The sequence below is a fragment of the Cannabis sativa genome, chromosome 1, assembly GCF_029168945.1.
Source record: "Cannabis sativa cultivar Pink pepper isolate KNU-18-1 chromosome 1, ASM2916894v1, whole genome shotgun sequence".
NCBI lineage: Eukaryota > Viridiplantae > Streptophyta > Magnoliopsida > Rosales > Cannabaceae > Cannabis > Cannabis sativa.
This window is the reverse complement of record NC_083601.1, coordinates 18,599,287-18,614,693: the sequence shown is the minus strand read 5'-3', so window position 1 is coordinate 18,614,693 and position 15,407 is coordinate 18,599,287. Positions and strand designations below refer to the sequence as shown.

General features: G+C 33.4%; 2 protein-coding genes across 2 annotated transcripts; both read right to left on the bottom strand.

The window, feature by feature from the left end:
• Nucleotides 1-7,210: 7,210 nt before the first annotated feature.
• On the bottom strand, nucleotides 7,211-8,992 carry LOC115702234 (UDP-glycosyltransferase 91C1-like). Its single transcript, XM_030629687.2, has one exon. It carries the CDS (start codon nucleotides 8,777-8,779, stop codon nucleotides 7,277-7,279), a length of 1,503 nt encoding a protein of 500 aa, XP_030485547.2. The 5' UTR covers nucleotides 8,780-8,992; the 3' UTR covers nucleotides 7,211-7,276.
• A 2,366-nt stretch (nucleotides 8,993-11,358) lies between these two features.
• On the bottom strand, nucleotides 11,359-13,186 carry LOC115702237 (UDP-glycosyltransferase 91C1-like). Its single transcript, XM_030629689.2, has one exon. The coding sequence runs from the start codon at nucleotides 12,904-12,906 to the stop codon at nucleotides 11,491-11,493; it is 1,416 nt and encodes a 471-aa protein (XP_030485549.2). The 5' UTR covers nucleotides 12,907-13,186; the 3' UTR covers nucleotides 11,359-11,490.
• Nucleotides 13,187-15,407: the final 2,221 nt, after the last annotated feature.

The following is a 15,407-nucleotide window of genomic DNA, read 5'->3' as shown; positions in this document are numbered from 1 at the left end:
CCCTAACATCGAAGACATATCTACTCGACCAATACCAGTTGGTTGACCATAGACATTATAATCAACGAAAATACGCCTTCCTTCACTTCTAGATTGGATTAATCTAGGCAATAGAGAAGGTCCCCTAGAAGGTTTCTGACTGCTGTTCTCTTCTCCAACCCCATCATCATCTTCTAAATCATCCTCCAAATCAACTTCCAAATCATCCTCTAAATTATCCACATCATCACCGCAAGGATCATACATCTGCGATACAAAACTAAGTTAATAATAATAGGAAGAACAAACATATAATACATCAATATAGCTAAAAGCAAATAATAGAAAATAATACAACTCAATAGAACCATTAGCTCAAAGCAAATAATAGAAAATAAACAAACTAATATCATAACTCCATATTTAATACCTTACAATTTTATTAATCAACCCATACACCTTCACCATTTTCACGAAAAGTACTATCATCATCAACCAAATCATCATTTTTTGGTATGGTGAATGTGACATGTTGTTCTACAAGTGGTATATCATGCAAATCATCATTTTTGTTACTCCAATCCCTTGTTTGTGTTGTAAGCACAACTGACCATTGCTTGTTTGCTGGATCATTCACATGAAAAACTTGTGTGGCTTGTGATGCCATCATGAATCGATCATTTTTGTGCCCAATTTGATTTAGATTTACTAATGTGATTCCAAAGTTTTCTTTTTTCACTCCAGTGTCACTCTTCACCCAATCACAAAGGAAAACAGGTACTCGCGTCCCGATATAATCTAACTCCCAAATTTCTTTAATTACTCCGTAGAAAGACATATCACATTGAACAGGATTTGTATCTTTTGAAGTAGATATTTGAACAGTTCTAGCAACAAGACTATGTTGGGTTTTATGCCCTAAATAAAACTCATTACAATCTGATTAGTTATCAATTTAGAAGTGAAGTATGTTTACATGTATGTTACATGTTTATGGTTTAACACATATACTTGATATATGCACAAAATCAGTTAAATCCAGAACATATAGTTATTCACAATTACAGTATCGTCAATACAGTGGAATGTGATTGTGATTATATGATTCAAAAGATTTGGTCCCTGTTCATCAGTGTTTTGGATTTACACTGATGTGATAATCAGCGATGAAGTATACTTACACTTGGAGTAAGTGTTATGTTCTTTCCAGAACATTGGCAAAGTATACTGGTTTCGAATGCATGGAGTATGCATTGGACTGGACCGATATTGAACTTGGTTAAAGATATTGTAAACTTACCGTTGTATCTTTCCAAGTCAATGTCAGAAGTTGATCTTAGATTAAGAGAATCTAAATCCTGATATGCTTAGGCTCAATCTCAGAAGTGCTATTCTTGTTCTTTGATTTATTAGTTAAAGCCTGCTTTGAGTCAGGATAATACATATATTTTGGGAACATGATAGCATAACTGAATGGGAGTGCTAAACATAAATATGGAAATCTATAGCTTCTACTGGTGTATAGAAGTAAAGTGATGATTCCTTTTGAGCTTAGTTAAATAGAAGTAAATGGATGAGCTCTTGTTTCAGTGACTATATATTAGATCACTAAAACATCATTTACAGGTAACTAAATGTTCAAATGGGCAAAATACATTGAGGGGTGTAAACGGTAAATTGGTCCCGTCTCGATGTAAATCATCTATATAGAGGATCTCTAAATCACATTAAGATTATAACAATGGTTAAATGAGATAGCATATTGATATCGTGAAACATATGATATGCTCTATATAAGTCTGAGAGTGCAATTCCAAGTTCTAAGAGTGGATTTAACGAGGAATTAATAAGTTAAGGATTTACTTGGTAAATCGGTTCAACTTATTGGAAGCTCAGAATATAGATCCATGGTCCACATTCTAGTTGAGACTATACTGTTTGTAAGACTCTATAATTGATTTATGATTAATCAATTATAATTCTAAAAGTTAGACTATGTCTAATTTGTGAATTCTCACAGTTTAGGGATGAAATTGTAAATAAGAGGGTTTCTAGGTTTAATTATTAATTATGAGACTTTGCATGTCTGAATTAATAATTAATTTTAAATGGCAATATTATTTAATAATCTATTTTAGTTATTAAATAATTGGTTTTGGCATTTAAATGATTAGAATTGGAAAAATGGCATTTTTGGAGAAATAGAAATAAAATTGAGGAAACTGCAAAATCCATGTGAAGCCCATTCACACCATGGTCGGCCACATCATTGCTTTTTTCCAATTATTATTTTTTAATTTAATTTGTCATTTAATTGCTAATCAAAGCCTAGCCTAAATAGGAAAGTGGTGAATCACACTAAATAAGGCAGTTATTCAATTACACAGTAAAAGAGGAAACTGTTTATTTGGAAAGTTGTGATCTTCCCTTTTCCTATTTATAGCAGCCCCTCTCCTCTCTTTGTATGCATGTGTTTGCTTGAGAAAACTTTGCTTTGCAAAGTGTGTCACACGAAATCAAGAGAGAAAAACAAGAGAGAGAGATTTCGAAATCCCTAGTGAGAGAGAAGTGCCCACTCACATCATTCAGTATCTCATCATAGTTTGGAAGACTGTGAAGGATCACATCCAACTGAAGAACTTTCGGGCTCAGATCTTGATTATACTCTGCTACAGACAGGAATCAAGGGTTAGAGATCTGAGTGGAAGGAGACATTAATTCCGCTGCAATCACTGTAAGTTATTCTTAACTTTTATGTGTTTAGTTCATCGTTTTAGAAGTTCAATATTAGGTTGTTAAATCAACATACTTGCAAATAGATCTAAGATCCTGGATAAATATAATACCAACAACTGGTATCATTATCATACTCTGCTGTATTAAACTGAGTACCATTCACCATATATGTTAAAAACTTTGTCACACTGAAAGAAGGACCTCTAGAAATCCACTTGACAATATCGGTGACATTAGTAGATGTTTTGCTCATTTCATTCACAACCTATTCACAAAGTACTTAATTAAAATCCATATAACACTAAGAAACATCAAAACTACTTTAAGATCATGTATTTTTACCTTGTTCTCTAACCAACTACTAAATGTTCGATAATGTTCATCCTGTAGCCATCTTTGATTCCTAGCTTTAGATGGGTACTTCGCCTTAATCCAATTAAAATGTTTCCTTCAAAGTTAAATCAATTAATTAAACTTATTTTGCAAGGATTCATAATGCAATCATAAAGATTATGAATATAAACTTACTCAATGTAAGGCTCAATTTCAGTTACATTCTGCAACACAAGACGATGTGCTTCATCTCGTTCATCTCGGCTAACAGTGCATACAACACTACCTCGACGACTTTGAATCCCATCATTGGTTACATCACGAACTCCAATGCTCTGTAAACCCGATATGTATTCACAGCAAAACTCAGAAGCCTCTTCTGCAATATAGCATTCAATAATACACCCTTCTCGTCGAGTTTTATTCCTAACATAGCCCTTCAGAATCTTCATGTATCTCTCAAACGGATACATCCATCTAAAGTAAACTGGACCACACCATTTCACTTCTCTAACTAAGTGAACTGTCAGATGAATCATTATATCAAAGAATGCAGGAGGAAAGAATTGCTCAAACTTACACAAGATATAAGAGATTTCATCTTGTAGCTCTTGTAGGTTTGACATATCCACCACTTTAGCGCATAGTGACTTGAAAAACAAGCACAGCCTAGTTATTATCTCTCGAACTGTTTTCGGCAAGACTGATCGAATAGCCACTGGTAATACATGTTGCATCAGCATATGATAATCATGAGATTTCATGCCACTCAAACTACAAGTTTGTATGTTTACCAACGAACTTATATTTGAACAAAATCCATCTGGAACTTTCATATTGAACAAACAAGTACAAATTTCCTTTTTTTCATCTTTAGTTAGTGTGTAACAAGCTGGAGGCAAATATGTCCTATTTTTCATAATCTTTGGAGCCAGTTTTTCTCGCATTTTCATTTCAACCAAGTCTTTTCTTGCCTTAATTCCATCTTTACTCTTTCCAGGAATATTCAATAAAGTTCCAATCAAACTATCGCAAACATTTTTCTCTATGTGCATAACATCTAAATTATGGCGTACAACCATATGATCCCAATACTCAAGATCAAAAAAAATTGATTTCTTTTTATAAAGTGACTTAGGTTCCTCCATAATCTTAGACTTTCCACGACCTTTCCGCTTTTTAGATGCACAAACACTTGACTTCCCTAATAATCGCTGATAATTTTGTAAACTTTTTACAGCCGGGATAAAGCGGTTTCTCTGCGTCACTAAGTAAATTATCAAACTTACTTTGGTCTACTGCCGATCCATAATGTGCATCTTCAATCATTTCATCTAATGGATCCCAATTCACCTCTTCAATATACTCACTTACTTTCTTAGGCTTAGGAGAAGTATTTGGTCTACTAGGGGGATTCTCCCCATGACTATACCAAATATTATAGCTTTTGTCAATCCCATTGAAAAACAAATGTTCCTTGACCTTACTTAAATTCAACTTTTTTACATTTCCACACTTAACACATGGACAAAAAGTATCATTTGAGTCTACCATATTTTCCATACAAAATCTTATGAAGAATTCGACCCCATTTCTATACTCCTCAGATAACCTATTTGTTGACATCCATTTTTTATCCATATTTTTCTTCCTACATCATCCGTATGAAATTATAAAAAAAAAAATTAAAAAATAAAGCACATAAAATTTCATTAACAATACGATCAAGTCAAACAAGCAAACATTTATCAATAATAACAGATAAAATTCTAAAAAAAATTGGACAGCATTTCCCCTATAATATTAACCTAACCATCTGTTATAGCGAACAAATAATTCAAACAATTCAACCAACATGCAATAAGTTTTCATCCTTATACCACCGCAACACAATCAAATTTTCGCAGAACCTACTTCACTAAGGGACACAAGTTAGAAACCTTCCGTTATCACCGCAACATACAATTATGAAAACCTACTTCACTATGGATGAATATTTAGGATATTCAAACTCCTCTAACATTGGTATAATATTAATTAACATAAAAAAAAAAAAATATATGCACACGTACCTCTTCTAATTTAAAATGATCACGTTAACTTTGTAACAATCCTTGCTAGTAACCAAAACACTAATAATAACATTGAAAATAAACTATTAAAATAGGTAATAGAAATGACAATCATCATGATCAAGCTAATAATAATAATAAAAAGTATAGTTTACTTTGCTTATTATTCTCTTTCTTATGTTTGAGATTTAAAAATGCCACTCGAAAATTATTATTTTCGAATAAAGTAATGATTTAGAGAGTAGACAACATAGTATTAAAAAAAAAGTTTCATGTAAACTTTGACTATCAAAAAGGTCAAAACTTCTATTAAAACTAAAAATTATAATTTATAATATTTGTTTTCTAAAAGATTTTTATCATGCTAAAAAATATTTTAATTTTTATATTTAGATTAAAGCTCTAGATACAAAATAGAGTATCCCCAAATTTTAATAAATCTTTTGCTCTTTCAATTTTTTTGAGCTTGTACTCAAAAAATTATATTTTAAAATAATCTAAAATAACAAAAAAAAAAAAAACATTGATAAAAAAACAACATAAATAATCTGAAATTAAAAAAAAAAATTATATTTAGATTCAAATTTTAAATAAAAAATTAGGGTATACCTAAATTTTCTATTTTAAAATAATCTAAAATAACAAAAAAACAAAAACATAAATAAAAAAAACAACATCAATAATCTGAAATTAAAAAAAAAAATTATATTTACATCCAAATTTTAAATACAAAATTAGAGTATACCTAAATTTTAACTAATTTTTTATCTTGCAATTTTTTTGAGGTTATACACAACCCACATTATTTTAATATAATCTGAAATGAAAAAAAAAAATTAAAAAACGAAAAATGAAAATTAAAAAAAAAAAAAATAAAAAAGTTACCTGAGATGGAGGAGATCGCTGCGCCTAAGATGGAGGAGCACCGGTCGCCTGAGAGGGAGGAGCTCCGCCGGCCTGAGATGAAGAAGAAAAATAAATACTAAATATTTATAAAAACAAACTTAACAAAATCAAAAACCATCATACTTACCTCCTTTGACCTTTGGAAGATAGTCTTTGATGTTGGAGGGTGTCGCCGACAGTAGGGGGGAGTTATTTGGTGGCTGGTATGAGCTGTGGGAGGGGTTGCAGGCGTCTGTAGGGGAGAAGAGGGGTTTGGGATCGATGAAGAAATGAAACTGATTGTTTAGGGCTGATAATCGATATATGGTATTTTTCTTTTTTATTTTTTTTTTATAAATAAAGCGGTACGGTGACGCGCAACGCGTGTCTCCATAGGCCTTGGTTTTTTTTTTTAATTTAATTTTTATAAAATTATAAATATTTTAGGTTTTAGTATTTAGTGACACTCCATATTTTTAGTGACACACATTTCGCGTAATAAACACTGAACATTTAGAGTCGAATCCTGTGTGTCACTAAAAGCCACTCTTAATTTTTTAGTGACCCACACTTTTATGAGTGTCACTATATGGTGTCACTAAAAGCCTAATTTCTAATAGTGTATGGGCTTGTTTGGTTTCGTAACTTAAAAATTATTTTTCAGTTTTAAAAAATAGAAAATAATTTTTAAAAACTAATAGATGTTGTTTGGAAAAAAAATTTAAAAACAATTTTTTAAAAATTATGTTTTAAAAAACTAAAAAATATATAATATCAAAATATTGTTTTCAATTTTAAAAATAATTTTTTTGTCTAACATATTATATTTTATATTGTTGCTTATATATTTAGATCCTAGACCCAGACAGAATAGATTCATATTATGGTATGGTGTTAAAATATTAATTTTTTTAGTAAAAAAAATTAAAAATTGTTTTAAAAAACTTGTGCTAAACACTATTAAATTTTTAAAATGATAAAAAACTATTTTCTATTCACACTCTTAAAAACACAATTTAAAAAACTTAGAAAACTAAAACCATAATAAAACAAGTTCTATATCTGTAAAACATATCAGAAGGTATATATACAATGATTGTTCCAAGAGAGACCAAATTAATAGTGGAATAGAATAGAGTATTCTAAAAATTTATTATTTTAAAAACATAACATACGAATATTATAGCTGTTATTCATGACAAATCTAAAAAATATAAGCATTTTTTTATTATAAACTTATCAAGATTTACAATTCCTTAGACCAACTTATTCTAAGTTCCCCTGAGAAGGAACTCCTCGAACTCGTTGAAGTACTTGTTCTGGAGTTCCATATTCCCAAAGATCTGTCTCATCTCACGTGACTTAGCTCGGAGTGGTTCTCCTTCCTCCTCCACCATCACTCGCCGAATCGACTCAGCCACCGAGTCACCGGTAAACGACCCGTTTATATCATCTCGTGGAATTTCAAACCCGATTCCCTTGTTGTGCAGCAACCTCCCAACCAAACCCATATCTGCAATTCCACCGGGAAACAAAATCAATGCAACCCCAAATCCAAGTCCCTCGATCACTGAACTCCAACCGCAATGAGTCAAAAATCCGCCAACCGAAGGGTGACCCAAGATTTTCAATTGGGGCGCCCAACCCCGCCATACCAAACCCCGATCAGAAACCCTGGTTTCGAACCCAGATGGAATTATGTCCGAACCCAATTTGCCTTCCACCAATGGACGATTGTTTATCACCCAAACAAACGGTAACCCAGATTTTTCTATTCCAAAAGCTAACTCATGCATCAATTCTTGACTCAGGCTAAACTCCGAACCAAGCGCAATATAAACTACGGACTTGTCTTTCTTGCAATCTAGCCACAGTTTCAGAGCTTCCCATCTCTCGTGATCTTCATCGTCACGTGGTTCAGACGGTGGCAATAGCCCAATTGGTAGAACCGGCTTATTGTGAAGAGTCTTGAGAAGACTCAACGATTCAGGTTCGAACTCAGGGCAAGTCCGAATGAGCATGATATGACAACCCTTAACCACCTCAGTCACCCGCTGAAAATCAGACACATCTGCGTCCATGCCCTTCCAGTGATTTTCCATTTCGTGCAACTTAAATGCAACGTCGTAAGGCATATCCTTCCACCACTTAGGAACCACCGTAAAATCCTCTGGTTGGCTACGGTAATTACTACTAGCAGATTCCGGGGGCGGTATCATAAACGCCCTCGACGTGGCGTTCAATATGGAAAAGAAAACCAACTTGATCCCGAGCCGGATGGCGAGTGGAGGTAGCCAGTAACAAGCGAAGTCGTAGATGATCCAAGTAATGTCGTAGCCAGAATCCTGTAGAAACTTAGTCAAACTTGGTTGGAGTCCGTCGAAGGCTTTCTTTAGGAATGGGACTTTGTGAATGGGTAAGTCGGCGGTTGATTCAGCTCCATCCGGTAAGCCGTCCACGGTTGGCAAAGGCAGGTCAACGAAGGTTATGAGATGGGATAGATTTGAGGGAATTATATTTTTTGGGAGCCTAGTATGGTTTTTTGGGGTGGAGATGAAGGAAACACGGTGGCCTTTTTGAACTAAGAACATGGAGACTTGGAAAAATGGGAGTAAATGGCCTTGTGCTAGCCATGGGAATACTGCTATGTGAAGTTTATTAGCATCACTATTTAGTTCCTTCTTCTCCATACTTTTTGATTTGTAGGATAAAGATGTGCTCTCATATAAATATATAGAGAAATGTAAGGGACACGAGAACAGGTGGTAAATCATTATGGGTCCCAAATATTTTGGTTTAATATAATAACTAGGTTGAATATTAATTCTAATAATGAAGGAGGGTGAAGACCATAAGCTAGCTGTAATAAAGAGTACAAATAATTAAGGAAACCCCAACAGATCAGTAAACAAAAGATGTTCATTTTGACATGTATTGACATTAAAAGAGCAATATATTTGATAACAATCTTTATTCTTGCACGTTATTTATTGACCCTTTTAACTCTTTTTTTTTTTTTAATTAAGGGTTTATATATTACAATGTATAATCTCGGACTCGAACCCAAGGCCTCCAACACACACGTACCCTTTTATGGCCACTTGAGCTAGCCTTAAGTTGACCTTTTTTAACTCTATACATGTTTTATCGACTCATTGCATTGCATTGCATTTTTTTTCTTCTTCCCATGACTCAATGCATGTTTTTAGTGACGTATGGATTGTAAAATAGCTATTTATTTTGATATTTTAGCGATTTTAGTTAAAAATTATTAAAAAAAAAAGTAGAATGTATATATATGATCTTACAACTACCACCCTATTTTAAGATTAAATATAAAGTGTTCGACACTATACCGATATAATAATTTTTAATTAATCTGTAATTTTTCACATTACTTATTAAATTAAAATATATAAAATCCAATACGAGAATACACGAATGATAATATACCATATATCCGTTGGTACCTTTATAAAGTGGCTCTTAACCCCTTAACATTTCTCAATATCAAATATCAGAGAATTTTGTTGAGTTTACTTTTAGGATTTAGATTTAATATTGGGAAGACCAAGACTTTGTGATAAATCAATGAATTAATGAAATTTGTCATGGTTCTGATTCAATTTGTCAAAATTAAGTAATTGACCACACGTACATGCGGGAAATTTCAAATATGTGCAGAAACAAATTAGCTTCAAATAAATTAACAAATAATTAGTAATGACAAAATCAACTAAACAAAATTCAAGAATTGAAAGAATAGCAAAATATAATAGAAACAATAAAATTATAAATAAACAATGCAAGAAAATTGTAAAATTAATACCAAAAATTATATTGGTTCAAGTCCGATATATCGATGTGATATATGATTCTACTCTAATTTTGAAACACCATCAAAACTTCTTTTATTGATTGAGCAATAACAATACAGTTAAGAGCAATTCTTTATTTGGATTCTCTCAAGGTATTTTCTCTATAACACTCTTCTCTGAGAAGCTTCTTCATCTACAGAAGCTTCCCCTTCACAAAACCCAAAATCCAATTCTCTCTTTTTTCTGTATCCCTCTCTCTCTCTCTCTCTCTCTCTCTCTCTCTCTCTCTCTCTCTCTCTCTCTCTCTCTCTCTCTCTCTCTCTCTCTCTCTCTCTCTCTCTCCCCCACACATACACACACATTCCAAACTCCCTCTCAAAGAACTTGCCTGCTTTGCTTCTGGTGTTTCGTGTTATCCTTTTTTAAGGTAAAGAGGTTTGTTGTATTTATAGATTGAGGATATGAATCCCAAAAGCGATGACTTCAAACAACTAAGTAGTTAATTCAGTTAAGACTTAACCGATTTAACTTGCTCCTTGCAATGAGACCTCTAAGTCAGCTCTTGACATCAAACTCTCTTCGAACATTCCTGAACATATGTCCTAAACTGATGAAGCGTAATCTGGAAGGAAGTTCTGGCTAGGCACAAAACCTACTAGAACAAACTATTCGGAATCTCTTCCTAGAGGGAACAACTAATTTCACAAGAAATCTTTCGGATGGACAAACTAGCCTTTCTAGAAACTTCTTATATATACAAATCTCCAATCTCACAGGGTTGTACAAAAAAATTCGTAAACCGCCCAAACCGAATAATCCGCCCAAACCAAACCGAAAAACCGATAAAAATTACAAACTGAAATAATGAGAAAAAATTACAAACAGCTCAATCTTTTACTTGGGCGGGTTGAAAATTGCTAACCTGCCCAATTAAACCGAATGACCCGACCAACCTGACTTTAGACTTTAATTTTTTTTTGTTTACTTTTTAGTTTTTATTATATATAACATAAATGATTAAATATATAATAATATAAAGTTATATACTAAATTGTTAGTTTCAAAGTTATATATATTGTGTTGTGTTTTGGTGGAACCTAATATTTTTAATTTATCTTTTTAATTTTTATTGACTTTCGACTTTAAAATTAAAAAAAAAAAAAAAAAGTTTAGCCGGTTTGGGCGGGTTAATCCAATCAAACTGCTTAAACCGGTGGTCAGTTTACAGATTTTTTTTTTCTAAATTAAGCGGATTATTTAAATTTTACCAACCCGAACTTAAGTTAAAAAATATATAAAATAAATTGTCTAGCGCGAGTGACGTACAGTCGTACTGTAAAGTAAGCAAGAGCAAGTCTTGACGTACGAGTAGTACAAGGACGTACTCTCTCAACTTACTAATCTTCTATTTTTAGCAGTGTATGTAAAGCGAGTAGAAGGGTACAATAATATCTGTAAACATATTAGAATAAGGTATATATACATTGATGATTGTTCCAAGAAAGACCAAATTAATAGTGGAATAGAACAGAGTATTCAAAAAAAATTATTATTTAAAAAACATAACATACGAATATAATAGCTGTTATTCATGACAAATCTAAAAAATATAAGCATTTTCTTATTATAAACTTATCAAGATTTACAATTCATTAGGCCAACTCATTCTAAGCTCCCCTGAGAAGGAACTCCTCGAACTCGTTGAAGTACTTGTTCTGGAGTTCCATATTCCCAAAGATCTGTCTCATCTCACGTGACTTAGCTCGGAGTGGTTCTCCTTCCTCCTCCACCATGACTCGCCGAATCGACTCAGCCACCGAGTCACAGGTAAACGACCCCTTTATATCATCTCGTGGAATTTCAAAACCGATTCCCTTATTGTGCAGCAACCTCCCAATCAAACCCATATCTGCAATTCCACCGGGAAACAAAATCAATGCAACCCCAAATCCAAGTCCCTCGATCACTGAACTCCAACCGCAATGAGTCAAAAACCCGCCAACCGAAGGGTGACCCAAGATTTTCAATTGGGGCGCCCAACCCCGCCATACCAAACCTCGATCAGGGACCCTGGTTTCGAACCCAGATGGAATTATGTCCGAACCAAATTTTCCTTCCACCAATGGCCGATTGTTAATCACCCAAACAAACGGCAACCCAGATTTCTCTATTCCAAAAGCTAACTCGTGCATCAATTCTTGACTCAGGCTAAACTCCGAACCAAGCGCAATATAAACTACTGACTTGTCTTTTTTGCCATCTAGCCACAGTTTCAGAGCTTCCCATCTCTCGTGATCTTCATCGTCACGTGGTTCAGACGGTGGCAACAGCCCAATTGGTAGAACCGGTTTATTGTGAAGAGTCTTGAGAAGACTAAGTGATTCAGGCTCGAAGTCCGGGCAAGTCCTGATGAGTATGATATGGCAACCCTTAGTCACCTCCATCAACCGCTGAAAATCAGACACATCTGAGTCCATGCCCTTCCAGTGATTCTCCATTTCGTGCAACTTAAAAGCGACGTCGTAAGGCATATCATTCCACCACTTAGGAACCACTGTGAAATCCTCTGGTTTTCTGCGGTAATCGCTACCCATTTCCGACGGCGGTAAATAAAAGGCAAATGAAGTGGCGTTTACTATGGCAAACAAAACCAACTTGATCCTGAATCTGCTGGCGAGTGGAGGTAGCCAGTAACAAACGAAGTCGGAGATGATCCAAGTAACGTCGTGGCCGGAGTCTTGTAGAAACTTAGTCATACTTGGTTGGAGTCCATCGAAGGCTTTCTTTAGGAATGGGACTTTGTGAATGGGTAAGTCGGCGGTTGATTCAGCTCCATCGGGTAAGCCGTCCACGGTTGGCAAAGGCAGGTCAACGAAGGTTATGAGATGGGATAGCTTTGAGGGAATTAGATTTTTTGGGAGCCTACTATGGTTTTTTGGGGTGGTGATGAAGGAAACACGGTGACCCTTTTGAACTAAGAACATGGAGACTTGGAAAAATGGGAGTAAATGGCCTTGTGCTAGCCATGGGAATACTGCTACGTGAAGTTGGTTAACATCACTATTTAGTTTATTGTTTTCCATTTTTTGTTAATTTGATTATTCGTAGGAGAAAGATGACTCTCTCATATATATATATATATATATATATATCTATTTGCACTCACAACAATAATTTGGACACAATACCATATGCAAATACATATGCAATAATGATATTATAGGGGAAGAAAAGCAAATACATTTTTTCAGTGTTATTTCATCAAAAGCGTGACTAAATTATTAAAGGCATCAAACTACTATTTCACCAACCCTAAATTTTTTTTATTATTTTTTCAATTAAACCAACCCACGGGAGAAAAAAATAAATAATTTAAAAGAAATATGTTAAACGACGTACCGACTGTTAGTTGCTAAGTGATAGCAATAATTCTCGACCCAAACAATAATGGAAAAAAATCTTCTGTCCCAAAAAGCATGTCTCCACCCTGTCTCACCAACAAGTTTAAGCCACCTGTTTTTTTTCATTTATTAAATAATTTAATGATAACTGTCTTTTAACCTTTTAAATTTTTATTGAAGTATCTATTAAATGAAGAAAATAGGTGGCTTAAATTTATTGGTGGGACAAGGTGGAGACATGGTTTTGGGGACAGAAGATTTTTTTCCAACAATAATAGGGGTGTTATTATATTTATATATTAAAGAGAGATATAAATTAATATGCAAGAGATTTTTTTATGAAGAAATATATAGAAGAGATAGTGTTACGACAATCAACGCAGTGTACAGTACAGTTGTTACACTACTCACGCTCACCCACTGGCCGTGAGTCATCTCTACAATTATTGTTTTAAAAATATGACAAATTAATTGCCTTTGGAAAAATGGGAGTCAATGGCATTGTGCTACTAGTCATGGAATTAATACTGGTATGTGAAGTTTATTAATATCACTATCTAGTTTCTTCTTCTCCATACATTTTGAATTGTGGGATAAAGATGGGCTCTCATATAAATGTGTATTACGGCTATAAACGTGCATTCCACGTTTGCCAATTTTAAATGATACAAAATATAATATTATATCTAAAATTATTGAAAAATATATACTTTATTGTAATGGAAAGGTCATGGATTCCATGTGTGGGAGTGGGAGTGGGAGTGGGAGTGGGAGGAGGAGTAGTAGGAGAGTTTCAGAGGAATGTTTGATGAGATGAATATATGTATTTATTAGAGTGAAAATAATACAAGTAAAAGATACTTCGTATGGGGTATGTGAGTTGGTATTGGTGCAAACTTCTTAATCTTAAGAGTGTTTTCATTCTAAACACAATTTTGGATGCTATAAAAAGGAGAAGATTTCAGGTTAATAAGCTTTAGAACTCTCTTCTTACCCTTTATGCCAAAGTTGATAATTATAAAATAATTTAGTGCAGATTATCCATACTAAAATATAAATTTATTCTCTGCCAAAGATTACCTGTTAGCAATACCATAATTTCTATTAGCTTTCTAGTTTGTGAGGTTGGTGATGAGACTGTCATAACCATTTTTTCTTTTATTGTTCTTTTTTCAAACATCTCATGCGTATTACTATTTGGCCTGAGTCTTACCTGAATTGGCTTTTTTGTTGTTGAATGCTAATCGAGATTGCAGTCTACTTCATAGAGTTGTTGCAGCTTCTTGTGCGACAACAATTTATTTTATTTGATGGAATTATAATGCTTGTATCTTTGAGCAAAAGGTTTTCTTAGTTTCTCATGTGAATAATTTGATTAGAATCACACTTAGGTGGCATTTGGTTGGAGGTAATGAAATAGAATGGAATGGAAAGGAAACAATTTTCATTCCATTCCTTTATTTGGTTGTATTTTAAAGTATTGGAATGGCATTCCAATGGAATGCTCTTTCCACCATTTTGGTGGAATGGCTATTCAATTTTAAAAAGAAAGGAATGAACATTCAAATGTAACAAGAAAAAAAATTTAATTATTTTTTTATCAATTTTTTTTATGTATTTTAAATTTTATTCCATTACATTCCTATTCCTATTCCCATTCCCATTCCTATTTCTATATTTTCATTCCTCCCAACCAAACGCCTCCTTAAAGCAAGATTACTACTTGTTAATAGGAGGAATCTCTCTAAGAGGGACCAACAAATTTTTGATTTTGTTTGTAATATGTAAGTCTGTCTTTTATTAGTTTGTGGATGCTGGTTTTTGTAGCATTTGCTCTGTTTTGATTAATATGTTTTTCTCTTTTAATAAAAAAAAGATACTTAATAGGGGTGTTCATCAAACCGTCCACATCGCACAAACCGTTGCACCGCATCACACTGCATAAAAAATATGGTTTGAAATCTTTTGCGGTGCGATTGTGATTTGTATTTTTGCCAAATCGTGCAATGCAGTGCGGTTTGCGGTTTTGAATTTAATAATTGCGGTTCAGACTACTCTGTACTATATATTACAAAATTATTAATTTTTTCAGTAATAATTTTTTTTTAATATAAGAACTAATATATGTAATGAATGTGTATATTATATCATTATTTTAAGATAATCTAATATAATAATTTGAT